This window comes from Arachis duranensis, chromosome 3, assembly GCF_000817695.3.
Source record: "Arachis duranensis cultivar V14167 chromosome 3, aradu.V14167.gnm2.J7QH, whole genome shotgun sequence".
NCBI classification, from domain to species: domain Eukaryota; kingdom Viridiplantae; phylum Streptophyta; class Magnoliopsida; order Fabales; family Fabaceae; genus Arachis; species Arachis duranensis.
Genome location: NC_029774.3, coordinates 77,036,588 through 77,064,243, shown reverse-complemented (window position 1 = coordinate 77,064,243; position 27,656 = coordinate 77,036,588). Strand labels below are relative to the sequence as shown.

The window sequence follows — 27,656 nt, the reverse complement described above, 5'->3', positions numbered from 1 at the left end:
ATTTCGAAGAAATCGGCCCAAGATTGGACCGAACAGGCCGAATCGATTGAACCGAGCCCAAACCGGGCCGTGGGCCCAACCGAGCTTTAAATGGACCCAAGCTTCTTCTTCTCCTCATTTCAGCTGAAGCAAGTTGAAAGCATTCAGCTCCAGGGAAGGGAAAAGAGCGCCAAACCCTTACGGCAACCTTCAACTCGCCGTAACTTCTCCGTCCGAGCTCCGATCGCTGCACCGTTTGCGACCATGCATCCACCACGTCAAGCTTTATATTTCTACGGAAAAATTTTATTGGTAACTTGTTTAATCACTCTCAGCCTCCTATTCCCCCAAATTTTTGAAAATTGAATAGGAATGTTGAGTTTCTTTAATTTCTGATATTTTAGGATCCAATTAGCTTGAGAAAAATGTTCACTCTTGCTTATGTGAAGTCTGGGTAAGGTGAGGATACCTTAATTCTATTTTAATTTCATTGAATTTGAGCTTTGAGTATTAAATTGTGTATATATATGTTATAAATGTGTATTAGGTTATGAATAAATAATTGGAGTTTGAAATTGTGAATATTGGAACTTGGAGGAAGCTAAGCTTAGAGTTTATTGAGCTAAAAGGGGCTGTCATGGTTTAAATTAAATTGCTTTGGTCGCTACGTGGAAAAATCGGCCAAGGTATGGTTTAGGTTTCTTGCATTTAATATATAATATTTTGTGAAAACTTAGGCTAGATGACCATAGGATAAGCTGGAATGCAGGTGTATATATAATGGTTAGTAATTTGATTGGTGAATATGTTTGGTTTGGTTTGGTGATTGGGTTATATGGTGGAAATTGTTGCTAAATGATTGATAGAAGGATACATTATTGAATTATTGATTATATGGTTACAAGTATAATAAAAGAAAGCATGATGGATTTGATGAAATAAGAAATTGTGTAATGTTATGGAATGGTGGTTGATGAAATGATGTAGAGTTTATTGAGTATTGATGTTGGCATTTCGAGTTGGTATGGATAGGTTTGGAAATGAATGGAATGGAATTATTGAATGAAAATGAGGTGTGAAATTGTTTGCAAAATTTTGGTTTTGAGCTAAACTTTGGCGGGTTATAACTTGGCTTATGAAAACCCAAATTGATTATAACTTGTTTTAAATGGAAATTAGGTTCGTGAAGTTTATGCCGTTCGAAGAACGGAAGAAAACGATTTAAAATGTTTGAGTTATGCCCGTCGGAAGATTTGGTGAGGAATATGTAAATATGCAGGTGGTTTCCCTGATTGTGAAGCTCTCTGTTGATCTTTTTTTCAGAACACATGTCCACGCCTACGCGTGGTACGGAATTTTGGCGATGCGTATGCGACTGGTCCTATGCGCACGCATAAGGGGTTAGCAAGCATGTCCACGCGTACGCATGACCTGCGCGCACGCGTGACAGGAAGTTTTCACCCACGCGCACGCATGACAAGGGACGCGAGCACGAGCTGTACTTTCACACTCCCATGCGTACGCGTGGCACCTGTTCTAGCAAACATGATTTTTGAAGTTTTAAAACCTATTTCAAACTTCTAAACCTCTATTTTCATTCCTTTAGTCATAAATAGTAGTATTAAACTTGATAATCAGATGAAGATAGGAAATGGGGATAACTTGGAGGTGAAGTAAAGTTGACAAGACGGAAGATCATGTATGATACTTGGCTTGAATGATTAAAAGATCTTAGATACTTTTAGAAAACCACCTTTTATGGCTTTTGTTTAATACTTTAAGCTCTATAATCTGAGTGTCGGCGTTCTAGGATTGCCTCTGGCATTCGCAGGACCATGTATATTATGTGTGTGGCACCTTTACTATACTGAGAACCTCCGGTTCTCATTCCGTACTATGTTGTTATTTTTTAGATGCAGGTCGAGAGGCATCTCGTTAGGCGTCTGGGCTCCTGAAGCGAAGTGGTTACTGGGTTATTTTGTTGTACAGAGATGTATATATATGTACTTAGCTTTCTCTCCGCATAACACATTCTTCATAACTTATTCTTTTTTATCCTCCTAGAAGTTTATGGAGAGGCAGAATTTTGTTTATGTACACTACGGCCAGTCTTGACTTTGCAGGCTGAGTTAGGAGCTTGTTACTTTGTATCTTTGACTCTCTATTCTTGTTTTGGGTTACTTTACACTTAACAGCTATAGCTTTCTTAGCATACAAGTTAACTCGTTTCTTGAGTGTTACACTTTTATGTCGTGATTTTTTATTTCCTCTATTCTTCAAGGCTCCTAGCATATTATAATTCTTCTGCTATTATATGTACGCATTGCATTTTAGAGGTCGTAATACCACATCACCTCTATTTTACGACTTAAGCGTAAAGTTTAGTGTGGTAGGGTGTTACATTTTGTTAAACTTAACACAATAATAATTATATTGTTAAATTTGACTTAGTATAAAAATAAATAAATAAACTTAAAAAATAGTTATAATTAATTTTATTGTATTAGTTAATTAATTAATAATTTTAAATTGAAATTTAATTTTCTAATTAAATATAACTTAAAATTATTAGTATTTTTTAAAAATTATTTAAGATAAAAAACATTATATCTAGATCTTAATATACTGTAATTATTTTGGTTAAAAAATTTATTTATACTATAAAAATTATAATAAATAAATTTAACAATTAAATATGAGATAATAAAAAGTAAAATAATTATTTAAGAACATATATGGAAAAATAATATTTAGTTATGTTAAAAATAAAAAGAAAGTCATTATAAATTTTTTTTCATTATTTTGAATATTATACTGTGTGTATGAAATTATATTTTCTTTATTTTAAATATTACAATAAGTAATTGTGTATATATTTTTAGTTCTTATCAATATGTATAAATAGTTCTAATTTAAAATTTTAAATATATCTAAACTAATTTGAATTGGTCATTTAAGTAAGTATTGGGGGTTCGAATTTCGTCTCTGTATGTGTAGTAACTCATTACTGACCAATTGTAAACTTTTAAATAGAACTCAAATTCACAATGGATTAGTCCTTAACTTAAATAGAACTCAAATAAATATTAGTCTTTAACTTTTGAGTATTGTGAGAAGTAAAAAAAATATATTTATATTTAAATTTTATTATATTTTTGTCCCCACTACTAAATTTTTTTGGGTCCATCACTGACTATTGATTTACCAAATAACTTGAAACTACTATAATATTCGTCCTATTTATTTATTTATTTATTTATTTATTTTTCTCTTTTCATTTTCAATTGTTGGGGGAGAAAAAGAGGAGAGAAAAAATATTTATTTATTTTTTCTTTTCAGTTTCAATTGTTGAAAAGGAAAAGAGGGAGATAAAATAATAGAGAATAGAGACATAAAATAATAAGAATAGTTTATGAAATTTAAATAACTTTTTAAAGTTTGAATATTCCAATCAATTAAAATTTATTTTTTATAAGTATAATACTAGTTCTTTTATTTCATAAATAGATTTGTTAGCATATGCATTTTTTAAATATATAATATATCTAAAATTAAATTATATTTTAATAATAATATTTACTAATTATTATTTAAATGGTTTAATATTCTACGGATTGAATTATTGACTCAATAATTCAATATCTTGACCGAATTGATTATTGATTCAGACCTAATAACTATGAACAAAATTTAGGAATATATATAAGTTGGATTTAATTAGACTGATACTTGACTCTAATATTTTACTGAATCTATTTTGACTTGACCATAAATTAATTCAAAATAAATCAATTAATTTTATAAATCTTATATAATAAATTAATAAAATTTNTTATTATAACTTTATCCTAAAATATATGTTTTATTTAAAAAAGACAAAGCTAAACAAGATCCAACTCAACTCGAAACATAACAATAAAAATAGATGGGCACAAATCCGACAAAATATGACCCGGATCCAGGTTGAGCCGGGCAACTTAAAAAATATGACCCGAATTAGTGGGTGGGTATCCATCACTCCAAAGTCCAAACAACTATGACGGGTTAAATGCGGCTTTATATTTGTACCCAAACCAAACCGGTTATTAACCTGGCCTGCTGGGGTAAGGCACAACTCGTGGGTTGTTCGGGTCCCAGCTTGGAATTTATCTGTTGAAGCTGCGCATGTATCCACCGCATCCATATCCGTTGAATGTGCGTTCCCTCCGGCAACTGCAACGCAAGCAATGGCAAGAGCGACTTGCAGTCACCTTCACCTTGTTCCCACTCTATTGCATCCACTCAAGTCAAACTTCTTGCGAAATCAAACTCTTCTCCGAACCGCTCACTTCTATGGGACTCAACGAAGGTTCTCGTCTTTTTCATCGAGGATAAGTATGAGCCTTAGAGCCGGCATCGTTGGCCTCCCCAACGTTGGCAAGTCCACTCTATTCAATGCTGTTGTAAGCCTCTATGTGCCACATTCTCATTTTGATAACGTTTGTGAGCCAGATAGACAGAGAGAGATAGAGACGGATATTTTTCTGTTGAAGTAAAGAACATATATGAATTTTCTTTAGTGTTCATTTCTAGGAATTGAATGACGGTTTTTGATTAATAACAGTTAACTCTGTGATGGGCTTTCCTAATGATATGAACTGTCCTAGCTTTATTTGATTTACGAACATATGGCTGATGATTGGCTACGATTGGTGTCAAATAGAATGACTCCATTAGAGATCCCTCCAACAGCCCTCTGCTACTGCTGCTCTCCTTCTGGCGGATGTCTTGTGAAATGTTTATTTGTGTTACCTTGTTTCTGTTTCTTTTCTTTGTTTCCATTTTATTGAAAAAGAAGGACTTTTGGAATAACTTCATCATTACTATGCCTTTTATAGATGAAATCGTTGGTAAATATCGTTGGGTCTTTCTCTTTTATTTTCTCTAATTTATGGTTAATGTTAGGTTGATTGTGGTGGTGATGTTTTGCATGCATATAGCTCTACTTCCTAGTGCTGCAATAATGTCAGTTTATATCGATTTTAAATTTTAATATACAATCCTTCTTGTATGTCTAGGTTGAAAATGGAAAGGCTCAAGCTGCTAATTTTCCTTTTTGTACAATAGAGCCAAATGTAGGGATTGTTGCAGTTCCAGATTCTCGTCTCCAGGTACTTTCTAATCTTAGTAAATCTGTTCGAGCAGTACCTGCATCTATAGAATTTGTGGATATTGCGGGGCTTGTAAAGGGTGCAAGTCAAGGCGAGGTATTTATATTTTTTCTTCTTATTTAGTTTTGGTGCTAGTAAACACATTCTCTTTTATTCTTTCCTCCTCATTACACAGTTGCATTGTTTAATTTCTTCTGCACCTTTAATTGTTGCAGGGACTGGGTAATAAGTTTCTGTCGCATATTCGTGAGGTCGACTCTATACTTCAGGTGTTTATCTCTTGTCTGCTTGCTTAGTTTTGTTTATCTATCATCTTTTCACATAATTTTGTTACATCAGTACTTTTGTAATTTTATTTTTGTTTTATATTCTGTTTTTAATGAAACGGTTAGTTAGCTGTACACAGTATTCTCACTTATGTTCTAGGTTGACTAGACCGGATCATTCATTTTCTTGCTGGTAGTTGTAAAGGACAGTTTGATTCCCAAGTGTATATATTAATTGAACTGGTTCTGCTGTTGCCTTTGATTCCCTCTCATGACTGCTTCTGAAATCGAGGCATCTCTACTACCTGTAACTTGAGTTCATACACCACCTTATGGAAATGAAGTTATGTAATTCCCCACAACCTACTAAATTACAATTTTTCTGCCTTGCAGCTTCCCCTATGCAGCTTAAGGGATCTTTCCATTGAAATTGATAGGAATTGGTATTAGAGAAGGCAAAACAGTTAATACAATAAAAAGATAGTGCTGTAGTACCACAGTTGGACTAATGTTAGTGGAATACAATTGAGATTAGTAGCTGTAGTACCTCACTGCCAAGGTTCCACCACCAGTTTAGCTTTATTATCTGACACTTAAGATCCTTGCTCTTTCAAACTCATAGAAATATGATCTAGATTCCACAAAATCCTCCTCTCCTTGCAATTCCTCCTGCCAACTTAGCAACCGCTAGTTAGGTCTCGTCAAAACCAATTCATTGGGCCTGACCTTTCCCTGTTTCCCTCCTAATGTAGACTTAAGCAATTTTAGGTTCCTATCAATGCAAACTGTTTAAATAATACACCTTTTTCCTAAGGAAGAATTAAGAAAACAGCTCTTGGATGTTACAAATTCCATAAATTCTTGAAGTTTGGAAGATCTTGCCACTTGATGCGGCTGTTGCAAACTTGCTGAGTTCTTCTTCAGGTTGAGCCTTTAAGTTCCCAATCTTGATGTTAACAAGGCGGCAAGTAGGGTTTTAAAATTGTTGCCATGGTGTTACAGCATGGCGGTTTTTGGGCTAGCTGCCATCTTAAGCATGTGGTGTTGCAGAAAAGGTGTTTGGCAAATGGTGGCCACTTTGGTGGTGGTGCCATGACGGTCTAATACAAGTATGGCGGGTTTTTTTAGGATTTTTTTTTAAATTACCGGGTCTTTTCATTTAATAAACCTAAGCCTAACCTTTATAAGAAAAGTTTTCTTTGGCTCATATTCTCCCTCTTCATACCCTCTCTACATTCACTCTCCCTCTCTGTTGCTTGAGAAAGACGAAGACTTGTGATGCCAACAACATCATTGTCGACAACATGCCATTGTTGATATGTGTTCAGGAGGGTATTTTTGTCATTTAGTGACAAAGGTGCAGAATGGTAATCTTGTCATGTTCAAGGATCTAAATACTAGAAAAATAACACTATGCCGATCTTGGATATCAAGGAGACCAATAGTCCGTCTCAAAAACAGTGGAGCTGAAATTGCAGTACTCATAAGGCCCATTGGACTAAATGAAGACATTAAGAAACCCAAGAGTTCTTTTAAAATTCACTGGGAAGCATAAACTTGGTATTAAATTCGAAATTATCTAGTTATATTTAAATTTGATTTATTGTTAGGGATGTTAAAAGATTTGATTTGGTTTTGATTTTGTTTAGTAGTATTTTTGGTGTTTAAAAATTAAATCAAATCTGATCTAATCTTTATAGATCAAATCAGCTTTAAATTAATTATCATATATTAGGTGTTTAATACAACAACAACAACAACAACAACAAAGCCTTGTCCCACTATGTGGGTCGGCTACATGAATCAAACGACGCCATTGTGCTCTGTCATGTGTCATGTCTACAGAAAGACCGTTTACATGTAAATCTCGTTTGACCACCTCATGGATGGTCTTCTTAGGTCTTCCTCTGCCTTTTGCTCCTTGTCCATTTTACATCTCATTCACCCTCCTGACTGGATGTTCTATCGGTCTTCTACTCAAATGTCCAAATCACCTGAGACGCAATTCAACTATCTTTTCCACAATGGGTGTTACTCTAACTCAGCTTATGTTCGTACTCCCCTTTAGCCGCCCGACACTCCGTACCATAAAGCATAACCGGTTTTATAGCGGTACGATAGAATTTACCTTTTAAGTTTTAAAGGTACTTTTTTGTCGCATATAAAACCAGATGTACTCCGTCATTTTGACCAACCTGCTTAGATACTATGATTTACATCCTGTTCAATCTCTCTATTATCCTTTATGATGCACCCAAGATACTTAAAACTTTTAACTTTTCATAGGATGTTTTTTCCAATCTTCACCTCTATATTAGGGTTTTTCCTTCTCAGACTGAACTTACATTCCATATATTCCGTCTTGCTACGGCTTATTCGTAGACTATACACTTCTAGAGCTTATCTCCATAACTCCAACTTCTTATTTAGGTCTTCCCTTGACTCTCCATAAGGACGATATCATCGGCAAAAAGCATGCACCATGACACATGCTCTTGAATTTGCTCTGTGAGTACTTCTAAGACTAATGTTAAAAGGTATGGATTTAAGGATGATCCTTGGTGTAATCCTATACCAATGAGAAATTCCTTTGTCACCATCGTAAGTCTTCACACTAGTTGTGGCCCCATCATACATGTCTTTAATTGCACGAATATATGTGATCCTTACTCTCCTCTTTTCTAAAACCTTCCATAAAACCTCTCTTGGTACTCTCTCATATGCTTTTTCCAAATCAATAAACACCATATGTAGATCTCTTTTATTACTACGATACCTCTCTATCATCCTTCTTAATAGGTATATCGTTTCAGTGGTAGATCTGCCTGATCCAAATTGTTTAATATCTAAATCAAATCTGATCTAATCAAATAAGATCTTATCTGATTTAAATTAGTTAGATTTAATTTTGGAGTCATATCTTTTATTTTTTTTCAGATTTTATTGTTTTATTCCAGGAAGATTTGATCCACTTTTAAGTTAATCTGCTAGGGATCTATTTAAGCACTTTTGTGAAGCAATCTGATCACTTTTGATGAATAAAAATTTCTGAGTTGCGTTATGCATGTTTTGCATTGTGTGATCAAGTGAAGTGAGTGATTTGCTTGCTTGTTGCATGAAGAAATTTGAGGGATCCACTCCAAGGTAATTCTTAGTGTTCGTTCTTTCAATTGTAGCCCTTTGATCTAGGTTGTCAAACAAGTTTTTTGAAGGTCTAGTAGAGAAAAAAAACCCTTCCGGTGACCTAAGTTGTTAAGAACGGATTTCTTAGAGACCTAATAGAAAAATCTTTATTTATCATTTTGTGTTTCCGCTGTGTCTTTCCTTGTTCATTTATATTTGTTCATTATCATTTAGTATCAGTTATAAGGCGTAGCTATGATCTTATTTATCTACACGTTCTAGGATCGGTGTCTAGTTTCTTTATTTTATCTTTTATTTTTGCAATTTTACTTTAGAGTGATATTCAGCGAAAAAAATCTCGAAAATTCAAAGAAAAAAAGCATGGAAAAAAAAAAGGAGAATTAAAAAGATCGTAAATAAAAAAAAAAGAAGAGGTGTTGTTTATGAAAAGTGCAGTACAAAAAAAAAGGAAAAAAGAAGGGAAGAATGTCATACAATTAAAAGGTTGTTGATTTTCAATTTCCAAGTATCCAAATTTCAGATTTGTTTCAAATTCTTCTGCGGTATCAATTGGGTTTAGAAAATTTTCTAGTATTTTTTAAATTTGTTTGTCACATAATCTGAAATTTTTTGTCAAAATGAAAGTTTTTATCATTACGATTATCTTAGTTTGGTCTCTTTTTTTTCTTGATTTCTGAAGTACAACTTGTTAAAGCAATACAAGAGTGGAAATAGACGATAGGTTAGCTCAAATGATGGACAAAGCCATGGATTAAGTGCAAACACGATACACGTGAGAATAGTATTGTGAGGTCTTTATTATTATTTTTATAGGTTTCCAAATCAGAATCAATGAGGACTGAGGATGGTATTAGTGATGATGAAGGAATCTCATATGCGAGAAAGGTTTTTAAGATGCAAATCCCTGCTTGTAAAGGAAAAATAATGCCGACACATATTTCAAATGGGAAAGGAAGATATAGTCAATTTTTACGTATTGCATTCTGTCAGAGGAAAAGAACGTTAGATTGGTAGAAGCTAAGTGAAATGAGTTAGGAAGATCTATAAAAAGGTATGGTAGACCAATTTGCACCTGGGAGAAGATGAAGAAAATCATGAGGAACCAATTTGTGTCATCATCATACCACGAGTTTCTTGAAAAGTTTTGTAAGTTGAAACAAGGTTCAAAATCAGTAAAGGAGTGCCACAAAGAGTTGCTGTATTCAATGTGCAAGATTAATTTTGAAAAGGGTTTCAAAGTTCTTATGGGGCGATTTTTGATTGGATTAAACCAAGAAATTGTAGATGAGGTTGAACTTTACCATTATTCAAATGAGGATTTAGTCAATTTGGCGATTAGTGGAGAAGTAACAACTAAGAAACTTGTAAGAAAAATAAGAATGAATATGAATGAACAAGAAAAGACACAACGGAAACACAAAAAGATAGATAAATATTTTCCTATTAGGCCTCTAAGAAACCTGTTCTTAGCCTAATGGGCCTTATGAGTGCTGCAATTTCAGCACCACTGTTTTTTATACGAACTCTTGGTTTTCTTGACGTTCAAGACCGGCATAGTGTAATTCTTCTAACATCATTCCGCACCTTGTCTCTAAAATGACGAAAATGCCCTCTTGAACATGTATCAAGTGTTCTAAAAAGGAAGACCATGGTGACGAAGCAAAAGAACGCAATAGTGGCACGAAACATTGATGATGATGGCTCCATGACATGTGCAGGATGGCAACAACGTTAAACGTTGTCGTGAATCTGCATATCCAAGATGCTTCCTTCTCTTTATATTTTGAACCCCTCAAGTTTTTGTTTTTCCATTCAAATCTCCTTTTTTTTTAATTCTAACTGCTCAATTTTTTTCTGTATTCTAAATCCTCAATTTGTTTCTGCTGCTTCGTTTATATTAACATTCTTATTTTGATAATTGATAGTAGTTTTAATCTTTAATATTGATTGTTATAATGTGGATATATAGTTTCATATTATTCTTGATAAAGTATTAGTTGTTAGTAGTTAGATATAATTTTTAGCAGTTTTATTTATATCTTGTAGATTATCTTAGTTTTTATTTGTATACAATTTATAATTTTTTAATGTATCTGCCATTTAGATCATTTACTTCAACACCACCCCGTCATAACCTGATGGCAGTTTTTACCCTTCGGCTATGAGCCGGCATATGCCATAGAAAGTATGGCGGCAACTAATTGTTACTCATAATTGTGAGAACTTGGATTGAGAATCTTGGAATTTGTTGAAGCCTTGAAGATGAGAATGGTGGTACATAATCTGCAATAGGAAGATTAATTAAGTAAGAGAATAGTGCAACTCTTCAAGGCATGTATTACACACATTTTCCTTTAGACTTAATTCACCTCTCGCCAATCCAAACCGAGGGTGCAAAATGAGTTTCTGGCAAACTCGTGCAAGATAACAAGGAAGAGCACTTGATTTGTTTTGGTACTCACGCAATCAAGCTTTACACCAATGATATTCTATAGAATGATAATTTTTTTCCTCTCTCTGCGCATAAAAAATATGTTGACGTCCTATTTAGAGGCACATATGCTTAAGTACATGCATGAATACGGATGCATATTCATGAAGAGAAACATCCCTTTGAGAAAATGCAACTCTTTTAATGAGTTACAACCTCATGAACAGATGCAATTTTTTGAACATGACTTTTCATATATTTTGAAAATATATCTCACAATCCTCCACCATTTTCAAAATTTCTTTCTGCTCTTATTGTCCCAGAAATCTTTTGCCTTCAGTAAAGGTATCTCATTAGTTGAACCTTTACATAGTAACCAATGATTTTCGCTTCTCCGAATTAAAATGATATACAAGCTTTGAACCATTTAATACATATGATTAAGTGTGCACATAAAATCTCATGGTATGTAATAGCTTGCATCAGTTTAGGCTACCTGCACTACACACTTTGGGTGCGATCCTTTTCTAAATCCTGCGACCCTCTAAAATCCTGCATATCATGTGATGCTTTTTACCTGGCCGCCCTTTTCATTTGAAGTATGATCCCTTATACCATGTTTGGTAAGTGTCTTAAGAAAGAAAATATATGAAACACTAAGATATAGACAAAATAAAGAAGTTTTCTGTCTTATTCCTACTGTCCCTAGTTTTTGGGTCAACAGAAAATGGGAAATTTTGTCCCTAGAGGCATTTTTTCCAACTTGGTATCTACTTCTCCAAACTCATTTCTGTCTCCTAGTTTCTTTGTATTTCTGTTGAAACTGTTATGAAACGAGGATTCCCCGTCCCCTCCCTGGTATATATATTTGTAGTTACAGACTTGCTATCACAATCTTGATTCCCTTGTTTCTTATATTATCATGGATCTATTGATTGTTACATTAGGTTGTTCGATGTTTTGAAGACAATGATATAGTTCATGTGAATGGTAAAGTTGATCCAAAATCTGATATTGATGTTATCAACTTGGAGCTTGTTTTTGCAGATTTGGACCAGGTCAGCTGACTAGCTATCATTCTGCCCAATTATACTGCCTTCCTTTGAATGTGTTCCTTTTTCGATAAAAAAAATATTTGATTGTGATATGTTCCCCTTTTCATTGCATTTGGAAGGTACAATTCAGGATTATTATCTTGATTTTGTTAGTACTACAAGAACATTGAAGTATAGTGGAAAATGGCTTTGTTGTGTTAAACATTGTTGAAGAAATGTCCCTTGTGCTCATTTAACATGGAACACCATGCCAGCTCATCTATGGTCCACTATCAGATAGAATGTGGACTTCATCTAAATCCTATTCAATGGTAGATATGGATATGTAGTTACAATGTCCCGTATAATATGAGTTCTCATAATAATAACTTCTTTTTTTTTAGATGAAATTATTATATTATTTTCCTTTGGGATGGTTGCTATTGTCAATGCTTTGTTTCTGGCAGTTCATATGCTCATCCATGCACAGTTGCTTCCGATTTTATTTATTTTATTGATGGATTCCACTGATTTAACTAAGATGTCCTGAAGAAACTGGCTTGGATTATAGTGAAAAATAAACAAAAGATAATAAGAAATGGTGTATTTTGGGATGTTTCTTAGATCAACCGGATTCTGCTAACCTGAATACAATGATTGAGGAAAACTCAAAAGAGATTCTAACTACTCTGTAATATTTTCCAATTGAATTCCTTGCTTCTTTGTCTCCCTTCTATTTATGTTTCCTACTAACTACCTTGTGACTAACAGTTTATGTTAAGCCTGTCCCACCCTCAAATTGGCCCACAGTACCCCCACCCTTGTTTTTCTCCCAACATAGGCATATTGTTTTACTGGTCTTCTCCTTAGTTGTTTTATTTCTCTGTTGAAGACTTGAAGTAAAATCTAGCTGATTTTTAAATTCTTGATATAGGAAGAGGCAGAAAAGTCTGCACTGGAAAAGATTCGTGAGGCACTCTTGGATGGAAAACCTGCACGATCTGTGACCTTAACGGATTATGAAAGGGATGCTGTAAAGCATCTCTGCTTGCTCACCATGAAACCTGTTATATATGTAGCAAATGTTGCAGAATCTGATCTATCTGATGCTGCAGACAATAATTATGTGAAGGAAGTCACAAAAGTTGCATCTGAGCTGCAGTCGGGAATCGTAACTGTTTCGGCACAGGTATACACCTTTGGAAAGGCAACTTTCCTTGTGGTTTTCATGGGACTTCGTATAATATACATTTTCTAGAGTCGTGGTTTGTGTAGGTTGTAATTCCTTATATTGAAAGACAGTTGTTGCTGTTCTTGTTATCACCACATATACCAAAGTACATTACTTGTTCTTTCAGGTTGAGGCCGAGCTGACTGAACTACCAATGGAAGAAAGACAAGAATATTTGAATTCGCTCGGTGTTAGTGGAAGTGGTCTTGGGAACCTAATTAGGGCAACTTATGGTCTGCTGGGGTTACGAACTTATTTTACTTCTGGTGAAAAGGTACGAGGAAAGGTCAAAAAGTTTTAAAGAGAATTGTAGTATTGATTATCCTAGTAAATGATATGGGTGTGTGTGCATGTGCGCTGCATGATATAGATACACTATTGAATACAACAACAGCAACAAAGCCTTGTCCCACTAAGTGGGGTCGGCTACATGAATCAAACGACGCTATTGTATTCTGTTATGTATCATGTCTACAAAGAGACTGTTTACATGTAGATCTCGTTTGACCACCTCATGGATGGTCTTCTTAGGTTTTTCTCTGTCTTTCGCCCTTTGTCCATCTTCCATCTCATCCACCCTCCTACCTGGATGTTCTATCGGTCTTCTTCTCACATGTCCAAATCACCTGAGACACGATTCAACCATCTTTTCCACAATGGGTGCTACTCCAACTCTCTCCCTTATATCTTTATTCCTTATTTTATCCAATCGCGTATGACCACTCATCCATCTCAACATCTTCATCTCTGCCACACTCAACTTATGTTCGTGCTCCCCTTTAACCGCCCAACATTCCATACCATACAGCATAGCCGTTCTTATAGCGGTGCGATAGAATTTACCTTTAAGTTTTAGAAGCACTTTTTTCTCGCATATAAAACCAGATGCACTCCGCCATTTTGACCAACCTGCTTGGATTCTATGATTTACATCCTGTTCAACCTGCTTGGATTCTATGATTTACATCCTGTTCAATCTCTCCATTATACTGTATGATGCACTCAAGATACTTAAAACTTTTAACTTTTTGTAGGATGTTTTCTCCAATCTTCATCTCTATATTGGGGTTTTTCCTTCTCAGACTGAACTTACATTCCATATATTCCGTCTTGCTACGGCTTATGCGCAGACCATACACTTCTAAAGCATCTCTCCATAACTCCAACTTCTTATTTAGGTCTTCTCTTGACTCTCCCATAAGGACGATATCATCGGCAAAAAGCATGCACCATGGCACAGGCTCTTGGATGTGCTCTGTGAGTACTTCCAAGACTAATGTGAAAAGGTATAGACTTAAGGATGATCCCTGGTGCAATCCTATACCAATAGGGAATTCCTCTGTCACACCACCTTAAGTCTTCTTACTAGTTGTAGCCCCATCATACATGTCTTTAATTGCCCGAATATATGCTATTCTTACTCTCATCTTTTCTAAAACCTTTCATAAGACCTCTCTTGGTACTCTATCATACGCTTTTTCCAAATCAATAAACACCATATGTAGATCCCTTTTATTACTACGATACATCTCCATAATCATTTTTAATAGGTATATCGCTTCAGTGGTAGATCTGCTTGACATAAATCCAAATTGGTTCTCTGTTACTTGTGTCTCTTTTCTCAACATTCGTTCTATCACCCTTTCCCATAACTTCATAGTATGATTCATAAGCTTAATTCCTCTATAATTTCCGCAACTTTGTATATCCCCCTTATTCTTGTAAATAGGTACCAAGGTGCTCTTTCTCCACTCATCAAGCATCTTCTTTGACCTTAAAATCTCGTTAAAAAGCTTGGTTAACCAGTTGATGCATTTTTCTCCAAGACCCTTTTAAACCTCAATCGGGATATTATCAGATCCTACTGCCCTGTCATTTTTCATCTGCTTTAGAGCCTCTTTTATCTCGAAGTCTCAAATCCTTCGATAGTAGTCAAAGTTTTGATCTTCTTCCCTTGTGCATAATCGACCAAGGCTCGGAAGAGTCTTCTGTCCCTTATTAAATAACTCGTAGAAGTAGCTCTTCCACCTTTCATTAATCTTCTCCTCTTGAGCCAACACCTCTCCATCCTTATTCTTTATGCACTTAACCTGATCCAAATCTCTCGTTCTTCTTTTCCGGCTCTTTGCGATTCTATATATACCTTTTTCTCATTCTTTCGTGTCCAAAGATTGGTAGAGACCCTCATATGCTCTTGTTCTTATTTCACTTACAGCCACTTTTGTCTTTTTCTTAGCCACCTTATATTTTTCCCAGTTATCTGCATTGCGGCATAAAGACCACTCTTTAAAGCATTCCCTTTTTATCTTTATCTTTTCTTGTATACTCGCATTCTACCACAAAGACTTCTTGTCTCTTGGTCCTATTCCTTTAAATTCACCAAAACTTTCTTTTGCTGTTCTTCTAATAACTTCTGCCATCTCCCTCCACATCTCTTCCGCGCTTCCATTTTCATCCCACTTTGTCTCTTCTCCTACCCGTCTTAGGAAGCTTCTTTGTTCCTCACCTTTCATCCGTCACCACCTCGTCCTTGGGTTTTTCGTATGATGTCTTTTCCTCAACTTTTGCTCAACGCGAAAATTCATTATGAGCACCCTATGTTGTGTTGTCAAACTCTCTCTCGGGATAATTTTACAGTTAATGCAAAATTTCCGGTCGACTCTCCTCAACAAGAAGAAGTCGATTTGAGAGCTTGTCATGCCACTCTTATAGGTTATAAGATGTTCGTCTCTCTTTTAAAAACATGTATTTGCGATGAGAAGATCAAAGGTTGAGGAAAAGTCCAAAATAGTTTTACCCTTGTCATTGATCACCTCGAAACCATGGCCTCCGTGAATACTCCCATATCCAGTCACTTCTCTCCCAACATGGCCATTTAAATCTCTTCCTAAGAAAATCTTATCTCCCAAAGGTATGCCTTGAACTAAACTCTCTAGATCCTCCCAAAACCTTATCTTGTGTTGTTCGTTCGAATCCACTTGCGGTGCATAGACGCTAATCACATGGAAAACACCTCCCTCCACCACAAATTTGATAGAGATGATCCGATCTCCCACCTTCTTGACATCCACTACGTCCTTCTTCCACTGCTTATCCACTAGATACACTATTGAATAACTATAAATAGATTTTTCATTCCAAAGTTTTCTACTGTTTAATATATTTGCATATTATGAAGATTATTTGTGCCAAAATTTATAAAAATTGAACTTTAACAAGATTTGATCTAACAATTTCTATTGTACATTCTTAACATTTATAGTACATGGAGTTTAGGGTTTAACAACTTTCTTCACTCGATGAAGTGTCGGTGAAAGATTTGATTACGTATCACATCATATTTTATTGTCAAAAATGATCTTGTTTATCTGATGCCTATACAGGAGACAAAAGCATGGACAATACTTGCAGGTTAGTTTCGCTGTAATTTGGCTTTTACATTGTTCAGTAGTTAATTATTTCCTCATTGAATTTCATCCTTTTCTGAAAACATGCTTAGGAGATTGGCTGTATATTAACTTAAGTAGGTTATTATTATTAGCATGGAATTTTTGATCTTTTGATGGGTAATGAACAGATGTCGTCTTCCCAGGTGTGATGCCTGCATATTATTGTTTATGCCCATTCTTTTTTAAGATTCATGACCCATCCATATTTGTGACATAGTAAGATTGATTGACCAATAATAGTAAAAAAAAAAAGGAAAGAAAAAAACAACTATCTTATACTTAGATTTGTCTGTTCTGAGTTCTAAGCTTTTCTTGTAATAGGAATGACTGCACCTCAAGCTGCTGGAGTAATTCATTCCGACTTTGAGAAGGGCTTCATTCGAGCAGAAACAGTAAGCATCAAGGATGTAATATTTAACTTCTGTTCATATAATATAATAGCATATGACTTGGCATAGAAACTATTTTGAGCTTAAAAAAAATATATATTAAAACAATCCAACTAGGGAGCCAATATCCTATCAACCAATTTCAACCAACAAACAAACCAACCAACTCATTGACACTCCTTTTTTTTTTTTTAAATTTGGGAGCGGCCCTTCCTTGATCCTGCATTAACGCAAAATGCTTGCACATTAGGCTACTCTTTTCTGTTTTTTCTTTCTCTTTTTTTACCCCTTCTCACTTCTTCTCCTTTCCAACACCACAAAATCACCCAGAACCACCACCTTTGCTGCAGCCCCTCTGCCGCCACTGGCTGCCACTGTCTCTGATCACCCTAAATCCTAAACTCTAAACCTTAAATCCTAAATCCTAAATTCGGAAACCTAAATTCTAATCCTTACATTTTAAACCCTAAACCCTAAATTCTATATTCTTAACCTAACTCCTAAATTCTAAACCCAAAATCCTAAATTCTATAGCTTAGATTAGTTTTATTTTGTCCACTTTCAAATGTTTTTTTACGTGAGTTTCGAATGTTTTTATCCTGACTAATTTTGGAAATTCCTTTCTTTATGTTCATTTCTTTTTGGCTGATTTTTAAAATTAGTTGGCTGAAATAATGTTGGCTCCCTAGACTTTTTCTGAAAACGTAGTATGCTACTTGAATGGATTAAATTTGACAAACTTTAATAATAAGATTCTTAAATTATTGTCTAAACTTTCCGTTTTGAACTTTGGATGTAAGGCAGAACAACCTCTAATCTATGTAATCTTGTTTGTATTAATTTGATGTAAATAACTAATTTCATACATACAGATACTAACTATATGGAGTAAAATGTGAGTCTAGTGTGTCTACCTAACCATGAATACACAGTATTAACTATAAGAGGAACGAGCTCCTAATTAGTTAAGAATCAGCAACACATTTAGCATTTTTATTCTTGTTGCTGCGTCCAGAATGCACAGCAAGATCCTTTCCATATTTTATTTAGGAGTGTTTTTATATGGCTCAAAACGCATGTAACATGAACTGAATTCAATATTGTGAAGACCAATTAAAATTTGTTGTTGGAGGAAAACTCGTGTATGATGAGGATGTGAGTATGTATTGTTTTAAACAACAACCAATTATATCTATTCATTGCACATATGAAATTAGATTTCACACCAACAATCAGTTTTCTCTATTTTGTTGTACTGCATTAACCTTCATAATTTTTACTTTAATTAGGTGGCTTATGATGATTTTGTTGCTGCTGGTTCACTAGCTGCTGCAAGAGAGAAAGGACTTGTGAGTTGCTTATTTTAGTAGGTTTTGTTTTACATGCATGCACATCACTTCAGATTTATTAAGAAATGCACATACCATATTATATTCTGTTTGATTACTATAAAGGCACAATATTACAAATGTTATTTATTAATTTACCAGTCTGGTTTTTGTTCAATATGCCTTAAATCAAGTGGTTTAGCAATCAACTATTAATTAACAAGAAATCAATCATGGCTGCAAACCACTTGTGGAAATTGATGGAAGATATTAAAGGTAACAAAGAGAATTGCATGTGGTTTACAAAGATTTGGAAAGATATATGATAGGGTTCCAAGAGAGATTTTTATTGAATATTACTATAATATTTTCTTTTCTTTTCTTTTTTGTGGGAATATTACTTTTTTTGAGGAATTACTTTGTTTGCAGCTGAGATCCGAAGGTAAAGACTACATTGTACAAGAAGGAGATGTGATGCTTTTTCGATTCAATGTTTAGTCGAAATTAATGCTCCAAGTTGGGGGTTCACAGGAGTTGAGAACTTGGCATATTCAAGGAGTAAATTTTCATAAAGTTGCTGGTTATACTTTAGACATGCATTGTTTCTTTCTGTCTGTTTGTTTTAGGAGAATGCTCCAATCTGGAGTCCGTGAAAGATGAGATACATGATTAGTCCGAAACAACTCAGAACCTTTCTCGGCCAATTTTTTATCGGTTTGCGCAAGCATTGTTTTGTTTTCAATACACATTAGGGAAAGTACACATTAATATGTAAAAAATAATACAAAAATGAATTAGGGGTCTTTCTTTCTTTGTTTAATCTCATTCATCACCTAGCCAATGTCTCTGATACTTGGACATGGACGCTGACTCTTGTATGTTTTTTCGTGTAGATTTTCTTTTGGTTCTTAACTTCCTCTCCTAACATACATGTATTTTGGTGGATAAGCTTGGAAATTCAAGGGAATAGATCTTAATTTTTTTCTCTTAATTATTAGATAAAGTGTGATTTCTCACTTTAAACTTTTCAAGTGGGACAAAAAATAAAAAAAAAAAACGAAGAAAAAAAATAGAAAAGATTGTTGTGACATGGATAGATAAGGATGATGGATGTCCATTTATGAGTGGTACATTTTCCCTATGTTAAAAGAAATAAATTCTTAGAATGAAAAAGTTTGAAACGTAAACATGATGTGCCAATAAATACATGTACTGAGGCAAAGAAAATATACACAAGTAATAACAAAACATTCTTACCTCTCTCTTCTTTCATGCACTATAATATTATAAATTCTATTTTATTCTCTCTGGGTGTTAGTATATAAGTATTAATATATAATATTAATATATTTCTATTAGTATGAGATATTGAAGTGGTGATTATTATTAAGGTTGCGAGAACCGGACCAGTCAATGAACCGGTAAGGCGACTGGTTTACTGGTTCAGTGGTTCGACCGGGGTTCGACCGGAGTTCAATCGATTTAATTAAATATTAAATAAAATTATTAAAAATTTAATATATAATTTTACATATTTAAATTCATTAATTTTTAAGTAAAAAAAATTAATATGAAAATAATTTTAAAGTTATACTTCAACATGAGACTGTTGTTATACCTCAAGATTAAACATTAGTAGTTTTCTTAAAAACACACTCGATACATTAAAGACAGTAGAGGTTCATAATTTCACAATTTTAAATATTGTTCTTTAAAGAATATATTATTATGATTATGACCATTAGGGAATAATACATGTTACTCTAATATATCCATTAGTATATTAAAAATTTAAGATATAATAAAATTGAAGATGAAAAGTTCATTGATAGTATTCAGATTGAGTTAAATTTATTGATGACTTTAAAACAACTGAGGCAGAATTTCCACTCAAACTGCTAAAAATTAGTGTATACTAGAAAGAAACTTCGTCTAACACCAGATCTTGATGAAACTCAGCCAGGATCTAAAAGAGATTAGTAAACCAACACTTCTCCCTCTCCAGACTCAAGGCATGATCCAGTTCCAGACAACAACCCTGAGGTAGACTATTATTCCTATCGTCCTGTTTCAGGCTTTGCTCAAGAATAAATATTGGATAGATTTGGAAGAAACTTTAACTTCAGTTTGTGAAGATTAGGACTTTACTGGCTATTGCTGCAGCAAAGAAGTGATCTTGTAGGCAACATTGTCAAGCCAAGGTTAATTATTCTCTTATACAATTCAATTATCCCTTTTTGGGCTGCCAATATACAATTCAATTGAATAACACATTGATGAAATCTCTTATTGTGCAACAAGCCTCTTATTACTAACCAAACCCTAACTAGGTTCAACAAATTCAATACTTTTTAACAACAAAAACTCAGAATACAAACAACTCAATCTCCAAATCTAGAAACAGAAAAACTAAGTGAAACAATCCAAATTAAATTCAGAATCACATTCAGCAACAACCCAACTCAAAACACAATCCCAACTCAGAATCTAGTACAAAAAATCAAACTCAGAAGCCAGAATCTTAGAAATCGAAACTAAAGAAGCAGCGACTTACTGGGGACACGGCGAGGGAGGAACGACGGTGACAGTGAGCTCAGAAGAGGATCATTTTGCGACGGCGAGGAACCGAGCAGAGATTCCACGGCGAGGCTCCGGGCAGAGATTCACGGAGGAGAGGACGCGCTTGAAGAGGATTGAGCAATTGTTCTCGTGACGTAGAGGAGAAGAGGATCGAGGAGGATGACGACGACGACACCCTCTGTCACTGCCGACGATGACGATCACAGAGGGGGCTTCACGATGAGCACAGAGACGAGGAGAAGGAGAACAGGGGCGGCGGCTGGGTGTAACGGTGGCTGGTGGGGCTTCGCGACGAGCACAGAGACGATGAGGAAGAGAAGAGTGGTAGTGGCTGAGGGCTAACGGTAGCGGCGGCTGGGGGCTCTGATAGGGTTAGTTGGGTTAAATTAGGGATTTGAATCTGAGAGTGAGAGAGAAGAGAAAGGGGTAGGGACGTTGCTGTTTGTTGGGTTTTATATTATTTTTTCCTTTTTTTTAGAGCAAAACGACGCCGTTTAGGGTTATACTTTCAAACCAAAAACCCGTTAAAAAACGGATAGTTCTGCCAGATCACCGGTTAACCTCCGGTTCGACCGGTTTTTTTACAAGTTTTTTGCCAAGCGGTTTCTAACCTTATCCGGACCGGTTAGGTGACCGGTTCCCAGTTAATCCGGTTGAACCGGTCGGTCTGGTTCGATTTTTAGAACCATGATTATTATTATTAAAGTTATTCATTTACACATCTTTATTTTATATCTATTACATATTCCTTATTTATTTTACAACATGTTAGCAGCATAAAGCTCTAACAAAATTTTAGGAAGACTTCAGGTAACAAATTTTTATTATGTCGAATCTCTTTCATCTTGAATATAATGCTTTTGATATATCTAAAAAATAATTATTTATCATGAATACTAGATGTTAAAATCCATCTTGATTTAATAGATCTTGGAGATACCATTAAAGTTGAAAATAATACATCCCAAAAGGATAAAGTCAAAGCCATAATTTTCCTTCATCGTCATCTTGACGTATAATTGAAAAATGAATATCCCACATTAAAAGATCCTACAGATCTGTGGAAAGACCTTGAAGAAAGGTACAATCATCAAAAGACGGTGATATTTCCTCAAGCCTAACATGTCAAAGAAAATTTTCTCGACCTTCCATACCTCGAATGTGCTCCGGCAGCAGCAGTATCGAGAAAAAGAATTTAAAAAATATTCTGAGTTAATTTCTTGATTTTTTGTTGCTGAATGCAACAATGAGTTACTTTTGAGAAATCATGAAGCGCGCCCAGCTGGCGCCGCCCCATTTTCTGAAGTAAATGCGGCAAATTATAACTCTAGAAGAGGTAAATGACAAGATTTTGATAACAAGAAAAATTATGGAAGGAAAAGGAATTATGTTCACAAGAAAGGATCTCACCAGAAGTAGGATAAAGAAAGGAACAATGGGTAAAGTAAATCAATTGAGGATAAATGGTTCCGTTGTGGTGGAAAGAGCCATTGGTTACGTACCTGTCGTACCCCAAGGCACCTAGTTGATCTTTATCAAGCGTCCTTGAAAAGGATGACAAAGGGAATGGAACAAATTTTGTTTCAAATGATAAAAATTTTACCACTCATTATGATGTATCTAATTTCTTTAAGGATTCTGAAGGAAATATTGGCTATTTGATCAATGATGGAATAGTTTAATATGTGCGTTTGTTAAGTATTCATGTGAATAATTTTACTGTGCATGTACTTTTACTCATTTTATTATTATTATCATTTGTTTTTGAAGAAAAATGGCAAGGACATATTCTGAAGATATTTGCCTTGCGGATAGTGCAAGTTCGCACACTATTCTTAAAAGTGATATATATTTTACCCATCTTGTGCCAAAAGAAGAGTATGTTAATACTATTATTGGTTCAGACAATGTGATAGAAGGCTCCGGAAGAGCTATAATTTTGTTTCCTGGAGGAACAAAATTTATAATAAATAACGTACTATTAAGTACCAAGTCTTTGAGGAACTTGTTGAGTTTCAAAGACATTCACCGAAATGGATATCATATTGAAACAATGAATGAGGGAAATCATGAGAATTTATATATCACAACTCATGATTTAAAGAAAAATGTTATATTAGAAAAGTTACCCTCACTTTCATCTAGATTGTATTATACCAAGATTAGTACAATTGAATCACATGCCATTGTAAATTAGAAGTTTACTAGCCCAAATGAATTCATAACTTGGCACGATTGATTGGGTCATCTGGGAACAATCATTATGCGGAGAATTATTGAAAACTCCCATGGACATTCACTAAAGAGCCAAAAGATTCTTAAAACTAGTGAATTTTGTTGTGCTGCATGTTCTCAGGGAAAGTTAATTTTAAGGCCATCACCAGTAAAGATTGGATTTGAGTCCTCTGAATTCCTAGAAAGGATTCAAGGTGATATATGTGGACCTTTAGATATTTTATGGTCCTGATAGACGCATCTTCGATATGGTCACATGTGTGCTTATTATCTTCTCGCAACCTGGCGTTTGCGAGATTACTGGCTCAAATTATTCGATTAAAAGCACAATTTCCAGAAAATCCAATCAAAGTAATTCATCTTGATAATGCTGGTGAATTTATTTCCCAAGCTTTTGATGCTTATTGTATGACTAATGGAATAAGTGTTGAACATCCAGTAGCTTATGTTCACACACAAAATGGGTTAGCAGAATCACTTATTAAGCGCCTCTAATTAATTGCTAGACCCTTGCTTATGAGAACAAATCTCCCAACCTCGGTTTGGGGGTATGCTATTTTACATGCCGCAACACTTATTCGTTTGAGGCCAATGAGTTACCATCAGTTCTCTCCTATGCAATTAGCTTTTGGCCAGTAGCCAAATGTTTCCCATTTAAGAATAATTGGGTGTGCGATATATGTTCCCATTGCACCACCCAATCGCACCAAAATGGGACCCCAAAGAAAATTGGAGATATATGTTGGATATGATTCTCCCTCTATAAGTGAGGTATCTTGAGATACAAACTGGAGATGTATTTAAAGCCCGGTTTGCGGATTGTCATTTTGATGAATCAAAATTTCCAACATTAGGGGGAAAGAATAAGCTTCCTGAAAAGGAACTTAATTGGAATGCATCATCGTTGATGCATTTAGATCCTCGATCAGGGCAATGTGAACTAGAAGTTCAAAAGATTATACATTTACAAATAATAGCAAATGAATTGCCTGATGCATTTTTCGATACAAAGAGGATAACTAAATCTTATATACCAGCGGAAAATGTCCCAATTCGAATTGATGAAATAGTAGGACAAGTAGCTACTGAAGCAAATTCACGCCAGAAGCATGGCAGGCCTGTTGGTTCCAAAGATTAAAAAATCCTCGAAAGCAAAAAGAGGTAAATACTATTCCTATTGAAAAAGACATAGTAGAGACACCTGCAGTTGTCCAAAATTCTGATATAATGTTAAAGCCAGAAGACGTTCAGGTACTTGAAAATTGTGAAAATGACGAGATCTCGATAAATTATGTCTTTACAGAAAAGAAATGGGACCGAAATAAGACAATTGTCAATGAAATATTTGCATATAATGTGGCATTAAATATCATGCATGAAAGTAAGGATCTTGAGCTAAGATCAGTTGAAGAATGTCGACAAAAAAATAATTGGCCAAAATGAGAATAAGCCATAAAGGCTGAATTAGACTCACTTGCAAAACATAAAGTCTTTGGACCTGTAGTCCGTACACCTGAAGATGTAAAACCTGTTGGATACCGATGGGTATTTGTGAGAAAACGAAATGAGAAAAATGAAGTTGTGCGCTACAAAGCACGACTTGTGGCACAAGGTTTTTCACAAAGGCCTGGTATAGATTATGAAGAAACGTATTCCCCTATAGTGAATGCAATAACATTGCGTTATTTGGTTAGTTTATCTGCATATCATAAATTACATATGCATTTAATGGAAGTGGTAACAACCTATTTGTACGTCTCATTATATCGTGATATCTATATGAAAGTCCTTGAAGGATTAAAGATATCTAAACCATCCAATGAATATTCGCAAGGGTTATACTCAGTCAAATTGCAAAGATCTTTATATGGTCTGAAGCAATCTGGATGAATGTGGTATAATCGTCTTACTGAGTATCTGGCCAAAAAATGGATTCAAGAATGATGATATCTGTCCATGCGTTTTCATAAAGAAAACTGCATCTGAGTTCATTATAATTGCTGTGCAAGTTGATGATTTAAATATCTTTGGAACTCCTGAAGAGATTCCAACAATTATAAAAACTCTAAAAAAAGAGTTTGAGATGAAAGATCTTGGAAAGACTAAATTTTGTCTCGACCTGCAGATCGAGCATATAAAAAATGGGATCTTTATTCATCAAACAACATATACAGAAAAGATCTTGAAGAGATTTTATATGGATAAGTCACATCCATTAAGTACCCCAATGATCATAAGGTCTTTGGATGTGGGAAAGGATCAATTCCGTCCTAAAGAAGAAAATGAAGATATCCTTGGTCCTAAAGTACCATATCTTAGTGTCATTGGAGCGCTAATGTATCTTGCTAATAATACGCGATCTGACATATCATTCGCGGTGAATTTACTAGGAAGGTATAGTTCCTCTCCAACCAGAAGACATTGGAGTGGAATCAAACAGATCTTTCGATATCTTCATGGAACGGTTGATATGGGATTGTTTTATCCCTATGGATCCAAGTCATAATTAGTTGGCTATGCAGATGTTGGATATTTGTCTGATCCACACAAAGGGAGATCTCAAACAATATACCTGTTCATTTATGGTGGTACAGCTATATCATGGAGGTCCACAAAACAGACGATTTGTGCAACATCCTCTAATCATGCTGAAATACTAGCGATACATGAAACTAGTCGCGAGTGTTTTTAGCTGAGGAGCGTGATCCAATATATTCTATCATCATGTGGACTGATTGATCAGAAGATAGCTCCAACTGTCCTGCTTGAAGATAATACAGCATGTATTGCTCAACTTAAAGGCGGATATATGAAAGGTGATAAAACAAAGCATATTTCTCCCAAATTCTTCTTCACTCATGATCTTCAAAATCAAGGGACAATTGATGTCCAACAGATCCACTCAAGTGATAATCTGGTAGATTTATTCACAAAGTCACTCACAAAATCTTCTTTTGAAAGATTGGTACATCAGATTGGGATGCGCCGATTTCGAGATATAAAATAATGTCGGCAAGAGGGTGAGACTGTACTCTTTTTTCCTTGGTCAGGGTTTTTTCCCATTAGGTTTTTCTTGACAAGGTTTTTAATGAGGCAGTCTCCATCACTAAAGGATATTGTACTCTTTTTCCTTCACTAAGATTTTTTCCCACTAGATTTTTCTTTAGTAAGATTTTAACGAGACAATAATCCTAAATGGTCATCCAAGAGAGAGTATTGTGACATGGATAGATAAGGATGATGGATGCCCATTTATAAGTGGCACATTTTCTCTATGTTAAAAGAAATAAATTCTTAGAATGAAGAAGTTTGAAACATAAATTTTATGTGCCTATAAATACATGTACTTAGGCAAAGAAAATATACACAAGCAATAACAAAACATTCTTACCTCTTTCTTTTCTCTTCTTTCATGTACTATAATATTATAAATTCTATTTTCTTCTCTCTCTGGGTATTAGTATATAAGTATTAATATATAATATTAATACATTTCTATTAGTATGAGATATTGAAGTGGTGATTATTATTATTAAAATTATTCATTTACACATCTTTATTTTATATCTATTACATATTTCTTATTTATTTTACAACAAAGATCCACTCCAAAAATCCAAGGCTGTTTTGGTGTAGTCGTATTTTTGTTTTTAAGATTTTATTGTTGAATTTATTTGGGATAGGATTTTTTGCCTCTTTGGCGCTCATCATACCGTCTATGTAAGGGTGTTGCTATGTTTCATGATCTTCTCCGTTAGGGTTTTCAGATATAGTGTATCTATGTATGGATGTACTTATTATATATCCACCAAACTTAAATGGGTGTTTCATTAACCCCTGCAGCGAGTACTTATTATATACCTCGCAGATTGCTTCACCATTTGTATGTTAAGTCTACACCTAGAGAAGTCATCTCTAAGAACTTGAAGTAATTTCAACTTCCAAGTGTTTCTCTTTTAACACTTAATATAGGTTGTAGTATTCTCTCTTAAGTGTGATGTATAAAAGTCTTACCATTTAGAGAATCACACTCTAAGTCTCACGAAAAAAATAGTTTTAAAATTCTTCAACAATCTTATAAACTGAATTTGAGAACTCCCTTGAAAGAGCGAATAAATACGAATATAGGTCCATGAATAAAACTGTGTATAAAAAAACCTTTAACTATAAAGAAATTGATATGAATTCACAAGAAAGCTTTATAGTAAGGCTATGATATGCTTAGTTATGAAATGTGGTCACAATGCCTCTTTATAATCATCCAAGACTTTAGAGACATTATAAGATATAAGATTAATGAAAATGGACCAATTTGTCAAAACTAGTTATTACAAGCTTTTTGATGTATGTTAATTCGATTGGGTTAAGTCACCAATCGATTGGGTTTTAGCCGTTTTTATAAACTATTAGTGGTTCAACAGGCAACCGCTTCATCGACCA

General features: G+C 34.6%; 1 protein-coding gene across 1 annotated transcript; it reads left to right on the top strand.

The window, feature by feature from the left end:
• The first annotated feature begins 4,080 nt into the window (after window positions 1-4,080).
• LOC107479574 (uncharacterized) lies at window positions 4,081-19,378 on the top strand. Its single transcript, XM_052258339.1, has 10 exons — window positions 4,081-4,421; window positions 5,037-5,225; window positions 5,345-5,398; window positions 11,918-12,028; window positions 12,939-13,193; window positions 13,363-13,509; window positions 16,619-16,646; window positions 17,006-17,076; window positions 18,363-18,422; window positions 18,831-19,378. Exons 1-10 carry the CDS (start codon window positions 4,206-4,208, stop codon window positions 18,897-18,899), a joined length of 1,200 nt encoding a protein of 399 aa, XP_052114299.1. The 5' UTR covers window positions 4,081-4,205; the 3' UTR covers window positions 18,900-19,378.
• The last annotated feature ends 8,278 nt before the right edge of the window (window positions 19,379-27,656 follow it).

Coding starts and splice junctions, on each gene's coding strand:
- LOC107479574 (XM_052258339.1), top strand. CDS start 4,206: ATGGCAAGAGCGACTTGCAGTCACCTTCACCTTGTTCCCACTCTATTG. Junction 4,422..5,036: donor CCACTCTATTCAATGCTGTT/GTAAGCCTCTAT, acceptor TTGTATGTCTAG/GTTGAAAATGGAAAGGCTCA. Junction 13,510..16,618: donor ATTTTACTTCTGGTGAAAAG/GTACGAGGAAAG, acceptor ATGCCTATACAG/GAGACAAAAGCATGGACAAT.